Raw genomic sequence first — 23,382 nt, forward strand, 5'->3', positions numbered from 1 at the left:
CTTAGAGTCAAGTTGGAAGAACTAGAGATCATTGATGGTGCCAGTATGAAGGTTAACATGGTCAAAATGGGCTAAGAAACAGAAATGGAGGTTGGTGAGCAAAGCCTCAAGCAAGATGAAGAACATGTTAAGGTGGCGTATCCCAGAAATGATGAAAGCTTGCTCGAATTTCTCCACCGCTTCCAGCAGAAGCGATCTGAAGTATGTTGTACCCCAGGTGCAGTTTTGTCTTTGATAAAAAGGAGGCAAAAAACATCGAAAGAATTCGAATAGCCAGCAGCAGGAGGAACTGGAAGGATACCCATAACCGCTTTACCTTCAACATGAGGGGGTCCCGCGAAGGAAAGGTCAAGGAGGGCCAGGTCTCCGTGCCAACAAGCCAGCCACTTTCAAGCCAACTGTTGATGCCCCAAGAGGAAAGTGGGTAAAACCTGCGGAGAAAGGAGAACAAGGCCAGAGAAAATCGCAGAATTTTGAAGTAGAAAGAGGCTCATCGACAGCCTACCCTAAGGAGTTCCAAGCATCAAATCATCTAGCCTATCATTCTGAGAACTACAAGGGTAAAAACCCCATATCGAGGTCTCAATGGTGGAGGAAGTGAAGAAGGAGGAAAAATGAAAGGGATGCCAACGAGAAGGAAAATGCAAAGTCTAGCAGTAACGTGACTCTTAAGCAGGATAGAGACGAAAGAAAGAAACCAGTTGGAAGGAAACTTTGTCCTTCTTGAAAAAGGGAATCTGAGGATAAGTTTGAACAACCAAAGGCAGGGGATGACACATTGACAGGTAATTTCAAAACTGACTCAGAACCTTCGTTAGATATTACTTGTAACGTGGTTTCAGTGTTACCAAGGGAATATGATCAGGTGATGGAGGTCGAAGAACCTGAAGACACCACTGAAGCAAAAATGGCCAGACACATGCCAATATGCTATTATGTGATGAACAATGGCCGCGTCGAGGAGCATAATTCCTTTTTCGAAAGGCCAGATGCAGCATGAAAAACCATTTGAAACCCCTCTTCATTATGGGTAAAGGTGAGGACGTTGGAATAAATAAGATTCTAGTAGATGACGAAGTGGTAGTAAATTTGATGCTGCATTTCATGTTGAAGAAAATAGGAAGAGGCGACACTGACACCAAGCCTCACAATATGGTGTTGTCAAGCTACGAGGGGAAGATTGACACCACCATGGGAGTGATCCAAGTAGATCTAACAGTTAGCACTATTACAAGGCCAACTATGTTCATGTTCATTGTGTCAAAAGCCAACTACAATTTAATCTTAGGGCGTGAGTGGATCCACGACATTGGAGCAGTCCCATCTTTGCTCCATCGAAGAATTTCGATTTAGAGAAATAATGGAATAGTAGAGAACATTGAGACTGACCAAAGCTATTATGTGATGAGGTTAACCATGTGGATATGCGACATTTTGAGAAGCACTTGGAAACATAGCTCCATGTTCTCCTGCAACATTTGATTTTAGGCATACCGATAATGCGTTTTGTACCCTTTACTTGCACCCAACCCATGCTTTTCAGTGGGATAGAGAAGTCGTAGAAGAAGAAGACCTTAGATTTGGAGGAACATCATGAATCCAACCAATTGGTTGGGGAGAATAAGACAGTGATTATTCATGATTCCAAGACATTGGAAAAGATTTAAGCTTACATAGTCGGAAACACACTAAAAGTGGCCTTATAGGCCGAAGTTAAATACATGGCTATCGAAGGAAACAAGACCGAAGTGCACCTCGAGGGGCTTGGGAAAGATTTCGAAATGGAGCCACCTGATAAGAGTCATGACAAAGTGCAAGGCTAGAGGCTCGACGCCATCTATGATGACAAGCCTTTGGGATTCGAGAGAAACCCGCTGGAACCTAATATAAAAATGATAGTGCATGACCCTCTAGAAGAAACCGACTTGGGGGAAGGAAAAATCAAGAGGCCAACATATATAAGTGTTAACCTTGGCCCATAACTCAAAGTAGAAGTTATCCAATTACTCAAGGAGTACAAAGATTACTTTTCTTGGGATTACAACGAGATTCCTGGATTGAGTAGAGAATTTGTCGAACTAAAGCTACCCATCAAGCCTGGAAGGAAAGCCAATCAAACAAACTACAAGGAGATTTGCACCAAAGATCTTATCGGAAATCAAGGAAGAAGTCAAAGTCTCCTAAAATGAAATTTCATCGGCACAACAAGGTATGTCAAACGGATTGCTAATATAGTCCTTATCATTAAGAAGAATGGGACTTTAAGGGTTTGCAATGACTTCAGAGACCTGAATATTGCAACTCCAAAGGATGAGTATCCAATGCTTATGGAAGAAATGCTTATCGATTCCTCCGTAGGTTATGAGTATCTTAGTATGCTTGACGAATATTCCAGATATAATTAAATATTTATTGCGGAGGAAGATGTGCCAAAAACGACATTTGGCTTCCCCGAAGCCATATGCACCTACGAATGGATGGTGATGCCTTTTGGTTTGAAAAATGCTGGGGAAACTTATTAAAGAGCAATGAATTCTATTTTCCATGACTTTATTGAAACATTCATGCAAATTTACATTGATGATATAATGGTCAAGTCTGTTTTAGGAAAAAGTCGCAATGATCCTTCGACAACCATTCAAAAGGATGAGGAAGCATGGTCTAAAGATGAATCCTCTCAAATGTGTGTTATGTGTGCATGTAGGGGATTTTTTAGGCTTTTTGGTCCATAAAAAGGGAATCGAAATCAACCAAAATAAGACCAAGTCCATTATGGAAGCGAAAACGCCATCAACAAAGAAGGAATTGCAGTCTTTACTAGGAAAGATCAACTTCTTAAGGAGGTTCATCTCGATTTTAAGTGGCAAGAATCAAGCCTTATCTCCTCTACTTCGACTAAAGAAGAAAGGTTTCGAATGGGGGGAAGCGTAGTAGAAAGCTTTTAAAAAGATCAAATACTATCTTATTCGCCCTCTAATTCTGTCACCTCCCTGTAAGAATAAAAGTATGAGGTTGTACATTTTTGCGTCTGATGTAACTTTAGGGAGAATGCTTGCTCAAGAGGATGAAAATGGCGTCGAAAGGATCATTTACTACCTTAGTTAAGTCCTAAATGATGTAAAAACTAGATATAGTATGATCGAAAGGTTGTGTCTATGTCTGTATTTATCTTGTACAAAGTTGAAGCATTATATAAAACCGGCTGATGTGTATGTTTCGTCGCACTTGAATAACCTTAAACACATGCTATCTAAGCCAATGTTTCACAGTTGAATTGGAAAATAGGCACTTGCTTTGACTGAGTACTCCCTAATTTATATGCCTTTAAAGGCTATAAATAGGAAGGTGGTTGCCGACTTTATAGTCGAAAACTCCTAAAGCTATCTAAAGCTTGAGCCTTGGAAATTATATTTTGATAGTTCTAGTCAAGGAGATGGAACGGGAGTTGGAGTGTTGATTATTTCTCCTAATAAAATTCCAAGAAAGTTCAAGTATAAGATCGAAGGTCTCTACTCAAACAATGAGGCAGAATACGGGGCTTTGATAGCTGAACTTGAAATCTTGTCGGAATTGGGGGAAATTAATGTCGAAATAATGGGTGACTCTAAGTTAGTTATAAAGCAGATAACAAAGGAATACAAATGTGTAATAGAAAACTTAATAATGTACTTTGTAATAGCAAATAGACTATTACGAAGGTTTGAAATGGTGAGTATGAAACACATTCTTTGACTTAAGAACCAAAAGGTAAATGAATTGGCTCAAATTTCTTATGGGTACAAAATTTCAAAAGAAAAATTGGAAGATGCAACCGAAGTCCGAGGGAGAGTTATGTCGACTAGATTGTCTCAGAGAAATTTGGAAGCAACGAAGCTAGGCTATGCAGATGAAGAAAACTTTGAGATATTGGCCATTGACAATTTTACAGATGAAAAGATTGGAGAAAACCAATAGTAGAGTACTTCGAAAATCCAACAACATCTATAGAATGAAAGGTCAGGGATCTTTCTCTGAGTTATACCCTTATGGGGAATGAATTATTCTAAAATACACCTGAAGGAGTCTTACTCAAATGCCTTAGTCGGTCCGAGGCATACTTAGCTCTTTCTAATGTCCATAGTAGGGCATGTGGAGCACATCAAGTAGGCCACAAGATGAAATGGCTTTTGTTTCGTCAAGGGATGCATTGGTCTGCTATGCTGAAAGATTGTATTGAATTCGCTAAAGGGTGCCAGGAATTCCAGATACATGCAGGTATCCAACACATTCCTGCAAGCTAATTGCACTCTATTGTGAAGCCTTGGCCTTTCAGAGGTTGGGAATTAGATCTAATTAGAGAGATTCAACCAACATCTTCTAAAAGTCAAAGATACATCCTAGTGGGCATCAATTACTTTTCTAAGTGGATTGAGGCCATACCTTTGGTGAATGTTGATCAAGAAGCAGTGATCGATTTTATCCAAAGGCACATAATTTATATGTTTGGGATCCCATAGACCATCACAACTGATCAAGGAACATCTTTTACTGGTTGACAGGTCCAAGACTTTGCTAAGGAAGTAGGATTCAAGTTGTTAACATCTACGCCTTATTATGCTCAATCAAATGGTCAAGTCTAAGCAGCAAACAAGGTAGTAATTTGAATGATAAAGAAACATATGAGAAAAAATCCAAGGAATTGGCACAAGACATTGGACCAGATTTTGTGGGCCTGTCGAACCTCCTTTAATGAGGCCATAAATGCTACGCCTTTTCGATTGACTTATGGGCACTACACAGTGCTACTAGTTGAAATATATCTCCAATCAACTAGAATTCAAAAGCAAAACAAAATCCCATCTAAATCCTGTTGGAACATGATGTGGGACGAACTAGTTGATTTAAACGAAGAAAGGTTGAACGCCTTAGAATTATTGAAAAGACAAAAAAAGAGGGTAGAAAAATCATACAACAAAAATGTTAAGGTCAAATCATTTTCGACTGGAGAATTAATGTGGAAAGTTAGTCTATCTATGGATCAGAAGGATAAGGCATTGGGTAAATGGTCCCCAAAGTGTGAAGGCCCTTTCCAAATTATCCAAGTTTTTTCTAATGGTGCATATGAAATAGAGGAGTTAGCCAAGGATCGAAGAATCCTGAGAGTAAACGGGAAATATTTCAAAAAATATAGGTCTGCGCTTCGGGAGGTTAAAATATTAACAGAATAATTCGTATGCCGAATTGAAGCCAAAATGGTAACTAAGATAAAATGCCAAAATGGCTTAAGTCATTCCAGAATGCCAAAAAATGACAAAAGTCACTACACCATAAAGTCAAAAGTCAAAGCAAAAAGTTCAAACAAATATATCAAGATGACTAGAAGGGAAGAGCAACCTTTATGCGTTCATACTTTGACTTCGAAAGCCCTAAGAGACATTTGAACAAAGACTTGGTGGAGGCCAGAGTGTTAATCTCTTTCTCTAGAGTTTGGGCTTGGTAGACGTGACGTATCCCCACATGGATTTACTTGTTAAGCTCCTCACAACCAACCTTTAGAATCTCCTCTTTGTGTTCTTTGGCTTTCTTGGTGTTGGTTTGCAGGTCCTTAATTTGTTGTTCCTAGGTGGAGATATTGTTGTCACAAGTTTTGATTTCTTTCTTATTTTGTTCCGAACTTGTTTCCAACTCAGCAACTCTGGTGGTGGATTCAGCGACAACCTCCGACTCAGTCATTTGTGCTTCTGTTTTGTTCTAAATTTTAGTTGAAACATCCTTAATGTGATGGAGGCCTGTAGTGTTTTGATCAATCAATATCCGAAGTTCCAAGATGATGTATGCGACTTCTGGAGAGGTGGTTTGAATATCGACTCACTTCAGAAGGTCATTGATCCCAAAACAACCAGAAGGATCATTCTCTAAGACTTGAAGCAGGTCAACATCGAAAGCTTTCTCTTTGATATTTTTGAGCATTGTTAGCAAACTCGCTCATAGAACGACCACCAGACACAGTTGAGGAGATGAAGCATTTGTCGTTCGAACTACCTCAGGTGCTTATGATTGCCTTTAGGTATTCTGCTGGCTTACTCCATTTTAATGCTTCTAATTCTTCTAGATAAAGAGCAACAATATTACCAGTCGAAGGTGCCTTCAATTTTTTGGCAGTGTCGGAAGTTTGGATAGCCTCAGGCTTTTCACATGAGTTTTCCTCATCATTTGCATCGTTCTCTTCGTCATCCTCTTCTTGTTCATTTTGGTCATCAACTTGAGGGATGTAGAACATAGAGCGATCTTCATTCCTTACTGTCGCATCTCGAAAAATACGATCCCTCGCGATGGTCGCGGAAAAATTTATGTTCGAACAGAGTCGCCACCGAACTTTATTTATCCCAATAAAGGGATAGGAAAATATCGATAAAACCTATTGAATAATAGAATAGTGGTCGTCGCAACCATATTCGGGTTCGGGAGTTGATTACGCAAGGGGAAGGTATTAGCACCCCTTACGTCCGTTGTACTCAACGAGAACCTTTTAGTTCTAATTTGCATTTCGAGTGTTAATTTATGTTTGTTTGTTATCTTTGGGTTATAAAATATTGAAAATAGAAATGGATGAGAATCTTAGAAAGGGAAAGGGGAGGTTTTTTATTAGTGTGCTTGCCAAGATCTCTTAATCTCGTGCCTACGTATCCTTATGGTGCAATAAGGAAGTCAGAGCATTCGTAGTTCGGGGAACTATGGTTGGTTGGTGTTTTTTTAATGAACAACTATTTGGATTACATCCTAAAGGCTAAACGTTGGCTTGTCTACTCTCGGCGGAGGCTTAAGCATTGGTTTGTTATGCGCATTAGAAAGGATTAAATGGTGTTCTTTTTGAAAAGAGTTTTGGTCATACGGAAGTGACAAGTTGGATTAATATGTTGGATGTTTTGATTGGTTGAGATGTTTTTTCGGTTGGATGACGATTACTCGGATAGTTAAGTAAGACAACTCGTATCCTAATAGTCGGGAAAGGAAATAGAAGACTCTAGTCCACTTTCTTTTTCATCCCGATATGGCAGTAAAGATCAAAGAGGAAGTTCAGAAGCAAATTGATGCGGGGTTTCTGGTAACTTTTACATATCCTCAATGGGTGGCCAATATTGTTCCCGTGCCTAAGAAAGTTGGAAAAGTCCGAATGTGTGTGGACTATAGAGACTTGAATAGAGCTAGTCCGAAAGATGATTTCCCTCTACCACATATTGATATGTTGGTAGTCAATACAGCTAAATTCAAGGTCTTCTCATTTATGGACGGATTTTCCGGATATAATCAGATCAAGATGGCACCCGAGGATATGGAGAAGACAACATTCATCACACCTTGGGGAACATTCTGTTCTCGAGTGATGCCCTTCGGTTTGAAGAACACCGGGGCCACGTATCAACGAGCTATGACTACTTTGTTTCATGATATGATGCATAAGGAGATCGAGGTATATGTTGATGATATGATTGCAAAGTCAAGAATGGAGGTTGAACATGTAGAGCACTTTTTAAAACTTTTTCAGCATTTGAGGAAGTATAAGCTTCGTCTGAATCCTAACAAGTGTACATTCGGAGTCCGTTCCGGCAAGTTATTGGGTTTCGTTGTCAGCGAAAGAGGTATTGAAGTTGATCCTGCGGAGGTCAAAGCAATACAAGAGATGCATGCGCCCAAGACTGAGAAGCAAGTTTGAGGCTTTCTTGGCCGCTTGAATTACATTTCCAGATTTATATCCCACATGACTGCCACATGTGCACCGATATTCAAGCTCCTCCAGAAAGATCAGTATCATTATTGGACCGAGGATTGCCAAAAAGCCTTTGATAGTATTAAAGAGTATTTGTCTGAGTCTCTGATTCTGTCTTCGCCTGTGGAAGGGAGACCATTGATTATGTATCTGACAGTTCTTGAAGACTTAATGGGTTGTGTCATTGGTCAGCAAGACGAATCAGGAAAGAAAGAATATGCTATCTACTATCTGAGTAAGAAATTCATTGATTGTGAGTCTCGGTACTCAATGCTTGAGAAAACATGTTGTACTTTGGCTTGGGCTGCTAAACGCTTACCCCAGTACATGTTGAACCATACGACTTGGTTGATATCCAAAATGGATCCAATTAAGTATATCTTTGAGAAGCCTGCTTTAACCGGGAGGATTGCCCGTTGGCAGATGTTGTTATCTGAGTATGATATTGACTATCGAGCTCAGAAGGCTATTAAAGGTAGTATCTTGGCTGACCATTTGGCACATCAACCAATTGAGGATTATCAGTCAGTTCAGTATGACTTCCCAGATGAGGAAATTTTGTATTTGAAAATGAAAGATTGTGATGAGCCTACGCTCGATGAAGGGCCAGAGCCTGGTTCCAGATGGAGTATGGTGTTTGATGGCGCTGTAAATCAATATGGAAATGGTATTGGGGCAGTGATTATTACTCCTCAGGGCACATATTTTCCTTTTACAGCGAGGCTAACTTTCAAATGCACGAATAATATGGCTGAGTATGAGGCCTGTATTATGGGATTGGAAGAATGCATTGATCTTAGGATCAAGCATCTTGATGTTTATGGAGATTCGGCCCTTGTTGTTAATCAGATTAAAGGTGAGTGGGAAACGTATCAGCCTGGCCTCATCCCGTACAGAGATTATGCGAGGAGAATTTCAACGTTCTTTACTGAGGTTGACTTCCATCATATTCCTCGAGATGAGAATCGAATGGAAGATGCTCTTGCTACACTTGCTTCCATGATTGTGGTTAGACTTTGGAATGAAGTTCCCAATATCACTCTGATGCGCTTGGACAGACCAACTCATGTATTTGCAGTAGAGGAGGTGCAAGATGATAAGCCATGGTATTATGATATCAAGTGCTTTCTCCAGAGTCAAATTTACCCGCCTGGGGCATCTGTAAAAGATAGGAAGACTTTGAGGAGATTATCTGGAAGTTTCTACCTCAATGGTGATGTGCTTTATAAGAGAAATTTTGATATGGTGCAGCTCAGATGCGTGGATAGACACGAAGTAGACCTGTTAATGACTGAGGTCCATGAGGGTTCATTTGGTACTCATTCCAATGGACATGCCATGGCTAGAAAGATGTTGAGAGCAGGCTACTATTGGCTGACAATGGAGTTTGACTGCTGCAAATATGTGAAGAAATGCCATAAATGTCAGACTTATACGGATAAGATTCATATTCCTCCGACACTTCTGAATGTGATTTCATCACCATGGCCTTTCTCTATGTGGGGAATCGACATGATTGGCATAATAGAGCTGAAAGCGTCCAACAGTCACAGATTTATTCTCGTAGCAATCGATTACTTTACCAAGTGGGTTGAGGCGGCATCGTATGCAAACGTGACCAGGCAGGTGGTTGTGAAGTTAATCAAGAATCAACTCATATGCCGCTATGGGGTACCAGATAAGATCATTACTGATAATGGATCTAACTTGAACAACAAGATGATGAAAGAGTTGCGTAGCGAGTTCAAGATTGCACATCATAATTCTTCTCCTTATAGACCCAAGATGAATGAGGCTGTTGAAGCTACTAATAAGAATATCAAGAAGATTATCCAGAAGATGGTTGTTACGTACAAAGATTGGCATGAGATGCTGCCATTCGCTTTGCATGGATATCGTACGTCTGTCCGCACTTCAACAGGGGCAACCCCTTTCTCTCTTGTTTACGGCATGGAGGCTGTACTCCCAGTAGAGGTGGAGATCCCATCAATGAGAGTCTTGATGGAAGCCAAGTTGACTGATGCTGAATGGGTTCAGAGTCGTTATGACCAGTTGAATTTGACAGAAGAAAAGAGATTGACTGCCATGTGCCATGGTCAGTTATATCAGTAAAGGATGAAGAGAGCCTTTGATAAGAAGGTCAAACCTCGTGTGTTCCGAGAGGGTGACCTTGTGCTCAAGAAAGTCTTGTCTTTCGCGTCCGATTCTAGGGGCAAGTGGACTCCAAACTATGAAGGTCCATATGTTGTCAAGAGAGCCTTTTCAGGCGGTGCGTTGATACTTACAACTATGGATGGGGAGGATTTCACTCGTCCTTTGAATCCAGATGCAGTCAAGAAATACTTCGCCTAAAAATAAAAACAGAATAGCTCGCTAAGTTGAAAACCCGGAAGGGCGGCTTAGTTAAAAAGGAGCGTCTCGGTGGATTGAAACCCCGAAAGGGCGATCCAGGCAAAAGTTAGAGACATAAAAAATGAATGTGTATCCCACTAGATTGAGTACCTCACCCTGGGGAAATCTAGGCAAAAACTAGGGATTTGGCAAGTAATTACATCCTGACAAGACTGCATTCTACAAACTGTCATCCGTCAGAGATTCTCGCTCAGTCATCATCAACCGAAGCTTCAAATACATCGGATTCAGAATTGGTGGAGAAATGGTCATTATGTTCAATGTAGCCCTTTTCCAATATATATCACCAATTTCAAATTTGTAAAGATCTATGGAGTCTTGCCATTTGCAGACTACCATTCCATCAAATAAATTTGAGCCTTTATCGAATTATTTACACTCTTATTTGTTTCTATTCAACAAATGTTTTGCATGTCTTAATTGAGAAATATCATTGTTAAACTTTTCATAACTTGTTTTTAAACAAAGTGAACATTCACAATGATAAAAGGATACTAGGGATGTCTTCAGTGCTCTCCCAAAGATGGTAGCATTCTCGATAGGGTAAGACAATTGTTCGAATTCCTGGCATGTTTGTATCCTCTTCCTCCGGAGCCTTTTGTGGTTTTCCCTCCCGAGCAGAGTGTGTGGTAAAGATATTCAGCCTCCTTCCTCCTTAACGGATGTGAGCTCTTGGTTAGGTGACCTTGGAAGCTTTTGATTGGTGGCTGTTCCCCACGGAGATACATCCCCCCTTTTTGATAATTTCCCCGGTGGAGTGGCTTCCCTAGTGGAGCTCATCATACATAAACCACACATATATGCATAGTTTTAACATTCATATATTCATGTTGCATCCTTTGCCATATATCCTTGTTTGTTATTCCCTGCTAGTCGGTAATATATTCGCCAAGCAGATTGTTTGTGTTTGATCTCCCCGTGAAGAGTCAGCCCCATAAGCAGAAAATGTCTACACTTTCTTCCATATTTCCCACCGAGTTATGTCCTCGCGGATGATGGTTGTTTCTGTTTCCTTCCAACACATATATTGAGATGGAACCCCCCATTGAGTTATATCCTCATAGGGATGAGTCTTGTTTCATTGTGCATCTCTAGTTTGTTCCTAGATTTGGCTTCTGGAGATTATCCTTGCATTTCCCCGTAGTGCGGATGAATGATTACTCAGTAACCCGTAATTATCCATCTTTTCCACGGCGGAGTCTGTGGTTTTCTACCTTTATTCCGGTGGTTGTAAACCCTATTTTTATCCCCTGGCAGAGGTAACCTTTTGTTCATCCGAACCGATGACGGTTACTTTTCCGTGGTTCTCTACCCAGTATCTGGTAGATGTAATCCCCTCCTTGACGGTTATCATTATCCAATATTCGGTATTGATAGTCCTTCACCCTTTTTGAGTATATCTCTCGGATCATTGCCTTTGTCAATGTATCCCCAGCGTGTCATCTTTCATTTGCCTATTCGTTAGCAATGATCGTTTCTCCCTTTGATTGGTCATCATTTTATACCGGGTCTTCGGTATCCCGATATCCTTTCTGTTCGGTCGATTTATCCTTTATTAACCCAGTAACCGGTTGTGGATAATCTTCCATACGAGTATGTTATCTACGTTCTGACGGTAATAGATAATATATTTCATGCGCTCTTCAGTCGAAGTCTTTGTTCTTCCCCAGTCGAGTAAGATTCGTATCCCCGTTTGTGGAATTGAATGCCCAACCTGTAATCGAGTTTGCTTTTCAGCCCTCTTTTGGATGATGAGTGTCTTGGGAATATTCCCCAATTCACACCTTGGTCGGTCACCTATTATATGCCCAGTAACCGGTATCCCTGGTGTGTCGCATCCGCGAAAAACAACCGGCGGGCTGAAACAAAAACAACACAGAGCCGCCACCGTGCGTTATTTATCCCAAAAGAGGGAAAGGAAACGCTCGAAGTAAACCTGGGAAAAGCATGGTCTCGCGACCAAAGAGAATGGGATCGGGAGTCGGTTACGCAAGGGGAAGGTATTAGCACCCCTCACGTCCGTCGTACTCGACGGGATCCACGCTCTAAAAGAAAGAAAAAGGTTGCTAAAACAAACATCACACACGCACACTGAAAACAACACAGGTGGGAAAAGGGGGAAGAGGGCTCGCTAGGATATCGCATCCTATGCCTACGTATCTCGTCTGGAACGAGAATCAGAGTTGCCGTAGTTCGGGTCACGCACGCCAAACAAGACACACACAAACACAGGCAAACCTGGAACCCGAACGCCAATCGCTGGACTTACATCGGCTTCCGAACCAAACAAACACACTCAAGATACGGACAGCCAATCACTGGGCTTACATCCATATCCTGACACACAAAAGGGTTAACAAGCAAACACACACAAAAAGAAAAAAAAGTGCCCGGAGAGACCTCACACGGTCTCCTGCCTACGTACCTCATCTGGTATAAGGATTAGGGCGACGTAGTTCCCCTGAACGGGAAAGAAATTCTAACCAGATATAAAGGGAGACACACTACTAGGGAGTTGTACTCGAGCCTAGATGTTATCATGCATCATTGCCCTATGTTATGGTTTCTATCCTAACTTGCACAGGTAGCAAGCTAAACCTAACCAGGAAAAAGCAAAGCATGCAAGCATACACAAAGCAAATCAAACATTCACATTTAGCACACACTATATACAGACAGATGTGGGCTCAATCAAGGGTTATGTTGCAAAAGCAACACAACTGTGTCAGGGTGATGTTAGCTTTTAACCCTGCCATTGAGAGTCAGGGTGAAGCCAGATGAAATGGAAGTGAGGGGTGTGCCTCACAGCTCTTATCCCTGGCCAGGGAGAGCTTCAGACAAAGGAGTGTGGGTTCAGAAAGTGGGAACCCTTCTAAACTCATGACTCTGACTCAACTGTACAACTGTACATGGATCTTGGGTTAATGTCCCAATGCATCAACACAGTGGTGTGAGCAGAGGGACGACTCAACAAGAATAGCAGGGGATGGATTGCACATCCCTTGGGTTCTGCCAATTGCCTTAATCAAGGTCTTTTCCTGCTTGGGGACAAAGTTAAACAATCACAAACATCGCCTCTTAAGGAGGACTTCAGACAGTTGTCTGGCTAAATAACAAGCCAGGTCTTCCAGACTACATGGAGACAAGAGAGTCTACCTCAATTGGTTTATACAACCAAGCAGCAGCACAGCAAGTTCTCAAAGAACTAAAGCGACTATGGTACCTGAAATCAATCTAATTCAGTCAGTATACCAATCACCAAGTCAAAACAGACAAGATAAGAACCAACAGACAACACAACCAATCATGTGTGCCAAGCACAAACTCAAATGAAATGAGTCAAGCATCCTACAAAATAAACCAAGTTAGTCCATAACAAGCATATAAACCAAACTCAATCAACTTGAATTAAACTCTTCAAAGCATTTGCTTCTTCAACCTGAAAAGTCAAACTCAAATGTGAGAAACAAGACCACTAGGACAAGCCTAGGGTCAAAAGGAGACCAAAAATCCAAAACAGCAAGTGAAACTCAACAAGAATCAAGATAAACCACTCCAGAATAAAGTCCAATTGGTCTCACATCAAAACTATGCACCAAATCCATTTCATATACAAAACATGCCAAACTATGCACTTTGGAAACACATTAGAGCAAACAGAATGATCACAATCAAATCAATATCAAAACAGCTCAATAAATTCCACAAAAATTCAAGCTTAAACAGAACACATTCAATGAGTTTCATATCAAATTTCATGCTATTTGGACAAGTGGAAGTATGGAAATTAAATCAGGAAGTCATGGTATGCAAATACAACTTCAAATAAGGTTACAACTCATGTACCAACTTCAAGCAAGTGTAAAACAGAAATGGCATAAGATAAATGAACCACACCAAAGCCAAAATGAAACTAAACATGTTAAGAACCACTCCACAAAATTTCATCTTCATGTGATAAGGTATGAGAATTTTACAAGTCATGTAATTAGACCACTCAAGAAAAACCTAAAAATGACTAAACAGCAAACAAAAATCCCAATCAAATAGGAAGTGTATCAACAAATCCTACAAAAATCATGGTTGAACCTAACATCTAGATGGAATCACATGCAAAAATCCAGGGCAAACGACAAAGCATAGGCATGGAAACAAAATTCATGAACATGGCATAACATAGTGTGACACATATTGTCACACTCAACTTGATCACATCATATCTCTCTAACCAGGGACTCAAAATTAACAAACTATACATCAAAATAACCAGGAAAGAGTCAAGAATGTGCATATAAAATTTCATCAATTTTGGATAAGGCATCATTATTTCATGATCAATATGGCAAAACATACACACAAATGACACATTCAAACAATCCCTAGGCATTTTATTTTTCCACACGTGCACAAAAATATTAAAAATCACCATAAAAAACTACACTTCACAAGGAGAATGGTGAAAAAAGTCTCATCAAATTTGGATTAAAAATGAATTACTTATGAATTTTTAAAGATGCAAGATCAAATGAAATGAAATTGAAAAAAAGAAAATGAAATAACCTGAAATAATATTCAGAAATGGCAAAATTGTAAATAGGCGTTGCCACGATGAAACGCGGCGTTTCATTAAAACGCCCTGGTGTAGCGGTGTATTCGTCGCTATATGATCTATCGATTAAATCACAAGCTAAGAGATACGTGAAAAATTTCGAGTCGCCACCGCACTTTTATTTATCCAAAGGATTGGCTAAAAAGCGAACAAAAGCCTAAGAAGTTTTACACGTAGAAAACTAATAAAAAGATCAGAGAGTCTGGGTAAGGGGTAAATTACGCAATGGGAAGGTGTTAGGCACCCACTACGTCCTAGGTACTCCTAGGGAGCCCTTTTCACACTTGTTGTAAAATTTATTATTTGTTATGACATAAAGATTGTGCAAACATGATTGGGATGATGAGAAAAGAATATACATTTTATTATTATTGGGTTCGAACGGATGAACCCGTTGCCTACGTACCTTCCATCAAAGGTAAGGATCAGAACGCCGTAGTTCGGCTAAAAGATTTCCAAAAGTGGGTTAGGTTCAATTTTAAACACAAACCCTAGGTCTTACGTTATCCACGGGAGAAAACTCAACCTTATACAAACAACAACGTCCACCATGTGAGAACAGCTTCAACTGGCCAGAGAGGGGTTAACCCTATAATAGGCGAGGAAGACTTACAATTCAATCACTAAAGACAGAAGGTGAGATTAACATCAACCACTAAGATAAATCAAACCTATAGCTCATGTATGAAAACATTAACAATGGACAAAGCCAAAACAATTGAGTGGATGAAGTTAACTGATTATGATTATGAAAATAGAGTCAAAGTATGATTAAGATCAATTCAAATGAGTATTATGAAAATGAAGTTTGAAAAAAGGTCAAGGACTTGAGTCCAGGTTTTTAGTTAGAAAACATGAAGATGTTTGCACAACACTTATGTCAATTTTGAAAAGGTATAGTGTGAAAAGTCTAGGACATAATGAATGATGAATGGATGAAGGATGGATAGTAAAACTTTTTAGAAGGTTCACTTCTTGAAATCATATAGAGGATGATTCAAGTGTGTCCTTTGGAATAGCAAATAACAAACAAACAAAAAGAAAGACGGATACCGGATGCCAATCAATGGTCTTATACCAATCTCCTAAAATAAAACGGGATATCAGATGCCACTCAATGGTCTTACACTAATCTCCACAGGCAAAGAAATAAAAGCGGATACCGGATACCAATAGATGGATTTACACCAGTCTCCTAAAACAGAACAGGATATCAGATGCCACTCAATGGACTTACACCGATCTCCTCAAAAGAAAAGAACAAAGGTGAAACAATGGAAGTTAACTGCCGATCTATCTGGACTTAGGTTAACCCCACAGTATGCTCACAGGAAATCCAATGCCACATCACAGGGACTTACAATGGATCCTCACATACAAGAACAAAAGCAACAATATGATCACAGGTATGCAAATGCCAACTTACAGGGACTTATAATTGCAACCTCTCATACAAACAGATGAACAAACTATGATCACAGGAAAGCAGATGCCAACTTACAGGGACTTATAACTGCAACCTCACATACCAACCAAACAGATCAAATTATGATCACAGGATAACAGATGCCAACCTACAGGGACTTATAACTGTATCCTCACATACAAACAGATAAACAGAAGATATGAGTGACCAATGAGGTCTTACACTCTATCCTTCCATATCACAGGGGCAAATGCCAAAGCAATGGACTTACAATTGTCCTCAATGGGCAAACAACAATGATAGCATCACAAAACAGATGAGATGATCATGCATTAATGGCAATTGATGATGATGATAAATGCATAGCATACAGGCAAAAAGTGCACATGGAGCAATCAATCAATCAATGAATATCAGACAGCACACTCTATAGCCAAACAATGGGGGGCTCACACAAGAGGGTTTGACTTTAACAGTCCACTGTAATAGGTAAAGGTCGCTCTTAACCTGGCCATTGAGGGGCTCAGGTGAAGCAGATGAAAAGGAGATGAGGGGTGTGCCTCATTGCTTCTATCTCAAATCAGAGAGAGCATCAAAGAAAGTGTGGGAGTTCAGAAAGTAGGAACTCTCTCCACATTATTGACTCGATTAGATCTTGGGTATTTATCTCATTGCTTCAACCAGGTACTGGGAGCAAAGAGAGGACACACTGAATAGTGGGGGATAGATTACTTATCCCTACCTTCCACCAATTGCCTTACTTGAAGGACTTTTCCTGCTTAGGACAAATATAAACAAACACAGGCATTGCCTCTTAAGGAGGACTTCAGACAGTTCGCCCGGTCAAATAACAGACCGGGTCTCCAGACTACATGAAGAAGAAGTATTTATACCTCAAAGCAAATGCTATAAAGCAAAGCAAGCAATCAAGTTCAAAGAACTTAGGCAACTAAAGTACCTGAAAAAGTCAAACTCATTAGTAAACAAGTCAACAGTCAAAAGCAAAAGAAAATGAACCAATGGTCACACAGAGGGACCAATTGTGCAAGGCACAAAGACTCAAGTATGAGTCACCTACAAAACAAGGGTTAGCATGTGGCAAACAATCAAATTCAATCACATTTGAGTGATCCTTAAAGCATGGGTGCTCAACCTGAAACAACAGCTCAATTGTAAGCTCAGAAGACCACCAGGACTAGCCTAGGGTCAAAGATGAAAGAAAAAGTCAAGGCAGCAAGCAATGTTCAATCAAAGTCAAATTCAATCATGTAGGAAAGTAAACACAATTGGATTCAAACTTATATCATGCATCAAGGTCATTTCATATGCAAAAGGATGCAAAGCATGGCAAGAGAAGCATACAAAAGTCAACAGCAAAGACTTCATTCAAAAGTCAACTTAAACAATCTCAAAAATTATGAAATAAATCACACTCAATCCTAACATCTAACATGGTATACATGTCAAATTTCAATGCATTTGGATGAGAGGAAGGCAGTCAAATAAAATCATGAAGTCAAACCAAATTCAAGTAAGCAAGGTGAAAATCAACAAACATGGGTCAACTTCAAAAAATCATATCAATTTGAAAACAGAGGAGAAATGAATGAGATTAACACCATTGCAAAGCTTGAGATGTCTAGTTATCACATATGAAATTTCAAGGTCATACAATAAGATTTGAGAATTTCACAAAAGATTTGGCAAGGCATAGCACAAAAAGTCAACAAATGACCAAGTATGGAAGAAAATTCTCACATAAATAGAAAACAGCATGATTAATTCCAAGAAAATTCATACATCAATTAGACATACAAGGGATCATTCATGCAAAATTTCAAGTCATTTGGATGTGGGGAAGTGTGTGAACAAAAATTGGGAAAATGCATGATCATGGTATAACACCAAATGCAACACACAACTTCAAAAAATCATAACTATCAATCCCCAAATGATAAATGCACAAACTTTATATGGAAATGAAGGTCAATGTGTCTAGTTTCACCACAAAAAATTTCAAGCTCATTGGATGCAACATGACAATTTCACAAAGAGAATGGCACAAGGTATTATTTTGGCATACATGTCAAGAAAGTAATTATCAATTAAAATCCAGCCAATGGAAAAATCATTAAAATTCATAATTAAATACTAGACTCAATTGTGAACATCATGGAAAAAGAATCATAATTTTTGGATAAAAAATGAAAGAGCAAATAATTGTGGAATTTTGATGAATAATTGATGAAATATGAACAAACAAGCATGGCAAACAAGGTCAACAATGGCATTGTGGTAATATTTGCCTTCATTTAACGAAACGACATCGTTTCAGGGGCGCCCAGGAAATGTCCTGATTGGCTCGCCCCAATGAAACAGTAACCAAAGCAATAACAACCAAACACCTTCATATTTTCATGGGTTCATGCAACATTAGGGTTTGGCAATGGCATAGCATTCGATCACAAAACAACAAATGAATAGCAGCATATAATCATAACAATTATGCAACGAATCAAGTAGCCACAAACTATACACACCAAACGCGAACCAATGGATTTCTGGACAGCACATCGTAACAGCAACATCATGCATTCATTTTCAAACAACATCATTCATGGACAAAGACAAATTCAGCATATGGCCATGAGCCTTAACAGCAAAACAATATCATCATAACAGCAGCACTTTCATTCATCATTCAAACAGCAAGTAAGCAATAGCATTCAACATATTTCAAATCTGCAGCAGGGTATATGCAGCCATGGCATTCAGCATCATGTTTCAACATCAATTTGCATTATGGTTAATAGCACAACAGCACTTATTTTCAAGCAGCATCATTCATGGACATGAACAAAAACAAAACCAGCATATGGCCATGAACACTGACAGCAAAACAACATAATCATGAAATTTTGGTAGGTTTCAAAACAGCAGCAGCATGATTCGGCAATAGCATAATGTGTTCATCAAACATCTCAATCAGCACACAACAGCATGGATATTATGAGCAAGTCTATGATTCATACGCAACAGCATAGCATTTCAACATTCGAATATCAACCAAACAACACCATGGCATTCAGCAAGCAGACAGCATTCCTCATTATTTATCCACCAAACCAAATAAACAACAGCATGGTATAATTATGGACAAGGTAATTGGTTTAAATAACAGCAGCAACAGCATGATATTCAGAAATCCGGGCAGGGTTTGGTTGTAGCAGCAGGGCATACATCATCAATTAAGCAGCAGCATGTAAAACATTGATCATACAACAAACCAACATTCATGTCCAAACACAACAAATACCAACATGAGGATTTTATGAGCAATGTTCAGGAAATTTCGAACAGCAGCATTGGCATATGCATCATCATGTAACCAAATGTAATAAACAAACAGCATTCAACACAAACAAAAAATATAACATGAATCAAGATGGATTTTCAAGACAAATGTTCAAGGAGTTCAAAACTGCAGCATGGTGTTGGTAGCTTCCTACAGCTTTAAGCAACAAAATCACACACAATGGAGAAAGTCTGGAAGGCAGCTAGGGCTTAATTAGCATGGCAGCTCATGTGTTTATGGTCTTGGCAATGCAGACAACATAGCAGGGTAGTAACAGCATGGTTTAACTAGCATTGTTAGCAACATGGTTCATCAACATCATGTCATCATCACTAAACCCAGCCAAACAAAAATTAACATGGCAATGGTAATGTTCATACTGCAACTCAAATAACAGCATACAACAGCAATCAACAATTCAAGCAAAGTTTGAGCGGGACAGGTAGTTTAACAGTAACATGTCAACATTCATCATCATGCAGTATTAACTCACAACAACAAAACATTAACCATGGAAAAACTGGGCATATTAGGATAGCAAAACAGCAGTAGGGTTTAACAGCATCATGTAATCAACATGAACGACAGCAAGCAAACAGCATGTAACACAGCAATCATGCAATAATCAAGCATGGTAATGAACCATTATCATTAAGCAATCCTAGTCAACAACAAAACAACACAACTATGGGAGTTTTCTGGTCAGAGTGCTAGGGCTCGAATGTAACAGTGTTCCTCATTTCTTAAAAAAAAACAGTATGAACAAATGTGCCCGAAAGTTGACAATGTGTATATCAAAAGCTTCAGCTAGCCAAACACACACACAATCCACCATCTACACCCAATAATTTAAGCACATAACAGAGAAATCCACATAAACAAGTTTGAGCTTAGAACTTTAAGACCATATTTCTTTCAACACAGTGGATTATTTTTGATGGTTTAAAGTCTATTGGCATCAGCAAGTTAAGGAGTTCACATGGCATAGCATGGATAAGAGAAAAGAGAGGGTCGAAAAACTTACTTGTTTTGGAGGAAATCGTGTAACAGTGATGTTCTTGATGATCCTCCTTGAAACAGATGGTGTTTATGCTTTACAATGATGGAACCTCGAAGTGGTGAGCTCAGCCAAGCCTGGAACTCTTCAAATCTCTTTCTGCCATTGTTATAGCTTGAGGAAGAACAGAACTTGAGACTGTGGTACAGGTGAGGTTTTCTGGTTCAATAGGGTTCACAAAGGTGACTAGAGCGTGAGGGAAGCAAGAGTGGATTGAGTCCTTTGAAGATTTGAGCAGAAAAATGTCAATTGCCAAAAATGCAAGAAGAGAGAATGAATGTGTTTTTTCTATGGTATGGCTGCTGTCTAGGGTTAGAAAGAGCAGGAAATGTGTTTTTATATGTCTGTTTAGCAATGGTTAACCGAGTGCTAAGCTGGCTTAATTCAAAAATCAACAATTGCCACTTTTGCTAATTGCTCACAAGTGGAAAATGGAGGGTATAAATTGGTCGAGTGGGCCTTAAACAGGCTGTAAACAGACTTGCCAACTGCTGTTTTGCATCTGTTTTGGTCTTACTAACAATGCCTTGCTCAAATGAAAATGATTGTACAATTTGTCAATTTGAAAAATGTGGAAAATGGAGGTGCAATGCTGCTTGTTTATGGGCTGGAAAGGCTGCTAGCAGACCATGTTTGTGCTATTTGTAGTGGTACATGTACTGCTGTACTGATTTTGTTCAAATGAAGCCAATTGCCAATTTTGTCCATTTTGCATTTTGATTCAAGATGATGGGAAAATGGTAGTATGATGATGGTTTTAAGCTTTGAGCAAGTTTCAAATATGGTTTAAAACATTTCCCAATTGGCAAAATGATGAAAAAGTCCATAAATCAAAAAGTCAAAATTTGGTCAAACTTTGATTTTAAATGCAAAAGGTCCAAAAATGCCATTTTGAATGGCAAGGTTTTAGGTCATGAAATTTATATTTTTGGAAAGAGGATGAAAAATGTGATGTGTAGGAAAAAACCCCACCAAATTTGGCCTTATGGTTTGAGAGTTATGGCTTGTTGAAGTTCAAAAAATGGTGAAAATGATTTGATCATATCTTGACAACCACACATGGGATTTGAGAGTTCTTGGACTTTTTGAAAATGGGAAGACAAGATCTTCAACTTTCATGTTGGGCAAAAATTCATTTGAAGCTTGTATCATGATGTAAGTTTAAGATCAAGAAGTTTCCATTTTTGGCAGTTGAAATTACAGGTCCACTTTCTATTTCTGGAAAATTTCTGATTGACTTGATTTTCTTTCATGATGAGGTTGAACATGATAGATGAGGCTTATACAAGCATGAATGAACTCCTTCAAATCAAATCTATCCATCAAATCTCTGATTAAATCAACTGTTGACCAAGTTTGACTTTTCTAGGGTTTTGGACTGATTGAACCTCTTCTGATGAATTCCAAACCCTGATTCTTTGAGAACTTGACTTCTAATGATGTCTCAAGTTGTATGAACCTTTGATTAATGATCATGGTGCCCAAATTCTGCAAGAATGGCCACCATCCACTGCTTTGACTGATCAATGACTGATTTTGACCTAATTGCTGATGATTGCTTCAACTGCAAGCAACAAAGTTAAACAGACAATATTTTTGTACTTTTTGAATAATAAACATATGAAAGGCAAAGATATACAAATGCAAAGTATGCTTGGTGATCAAGAAAACAAACCCACAAGGCAAATCAACCCACTAGGAGGGAAGCAAAGGCATGCAATGATCCTTGAGATTATGATATGAATGATATGGGTCATGAGGGATCTTAGGGCCCAAAATTGGGGTCTTACAGATGCCCCTATTTAAGGTCATTCTAGCCGGAGAAGTGAAGTTTAGAAATCTTCATCTCGACGCGGTAGAATGGGCTTAAATAACAGTAATGAGACAAATTTTGGTCCCTAAGAGACCTCATGATGCAGATGTATGCGTGCAAAAGACACAAATTCTGTGGGGAATATGATTCACACAGAAGAAAAGACGATCCATCGGAGTAATATACTCACCAGGAACAGAGACTCTAATAAGACTCTATGGGGATAATAAAAGAAAAAGAAATGTGTGCATAAGACACGACTCCAAACTGGGGAAAACAAAACTGACATAACGTGATCAAACACGACTCTGATTAAGGAAAACAGAAAAACAGACTGGAGAACTCACTGGGGAGTGAAGGACTCACACTGGGAAGAGAATTCCAAAGGAAAATAAATCCATTGGAGAGACACAAGCTGACTCCTGAGGAGAAGCAACAAAAGGTTCCACTGGGGAAGTAACAAAGAAATGAGACGTTACCAGGCATACGGGTAACAAACTCAGGAAAAATCTGACTCCACAGGGGGACCGAGGTCATAATAGGGAGCAGAAAGGAGGGAACACCCAGGATACCGGTTACTGGGTATATAATAGGTGACCGACCAAAGCGTGAATTGGATTTCACTTCCAAAACACTCATCATCCTGAAGAGAGCTAGAAAAGCAAACTTGTTTATAGGATGGACATTCAATTCCACAAGGAAAATGAATCTTACTCTGAGGGGAAAACAATCAAAAGATTGACTCAAGAGTGAACGAGATATAATATCCATTACCGTCAGAACGTGGATAGAATACTCAGATGAGACATATTATTCATTACCGGCAGACCGTGAATAATATACTCGAAAGGGAAAATTATCCTGAACCGGTTACTGGGTTGTTTATAGGATAAAATCCGAAGACGTGAATTGGTTTTCACTTCCAAAACACTCATCATCCGAAAGGAGGGCTTGAAAAAGCAA

The 23,382-nt window shown here is 39.4% G+C and overlaps 1 protein-coding gene across 1 annotated transcript; it reads left to right on the forward strand.

The window, feature by feature from the left end:
* Positions 1-1,026: 1,026 nt before the first annotated feature.
* On the forward strand, positions 1,027-1,353 carry LOC127131576 (uncharacterized). Its single transcript, XM_051060490.1, has one exon. It carries the CDS (start codon positions 1,027-1,029, stop codon positions 1,351-1,353), a length of 327 nt encoding a protein of 108 aa, XP_050916447.1.
* Positions 1,354-23,382: the final 22,029 nt, after the last annotated feature.

This window comes from Lathyrus oleraceus, chromosome 3, assembly GCF_024323335.1.
Source record: "Lathyrus oleraceus cultivar Zhongwan6 chromosome 3, CAAS_Psat_ZW6_1.0, whole genome shotgun sequence".
Classification (NCBI taxonomy): Eukaryota; Viridiplantae; Streptophyta; class Magnoliopsida; order Fabales; family Fabaceae; genus Lathyrus; species Lathyrus oleraceus.

Excerpts from the sequence above, each read along its gene's own strand:
- LOC127131576 (XM_051060490.1), top strand. The coding sequence starts at position 1,027 with ATGGGTAAAGGTGAGGACGTTGGAATAAATAAGATTCTAGTAGATGAC.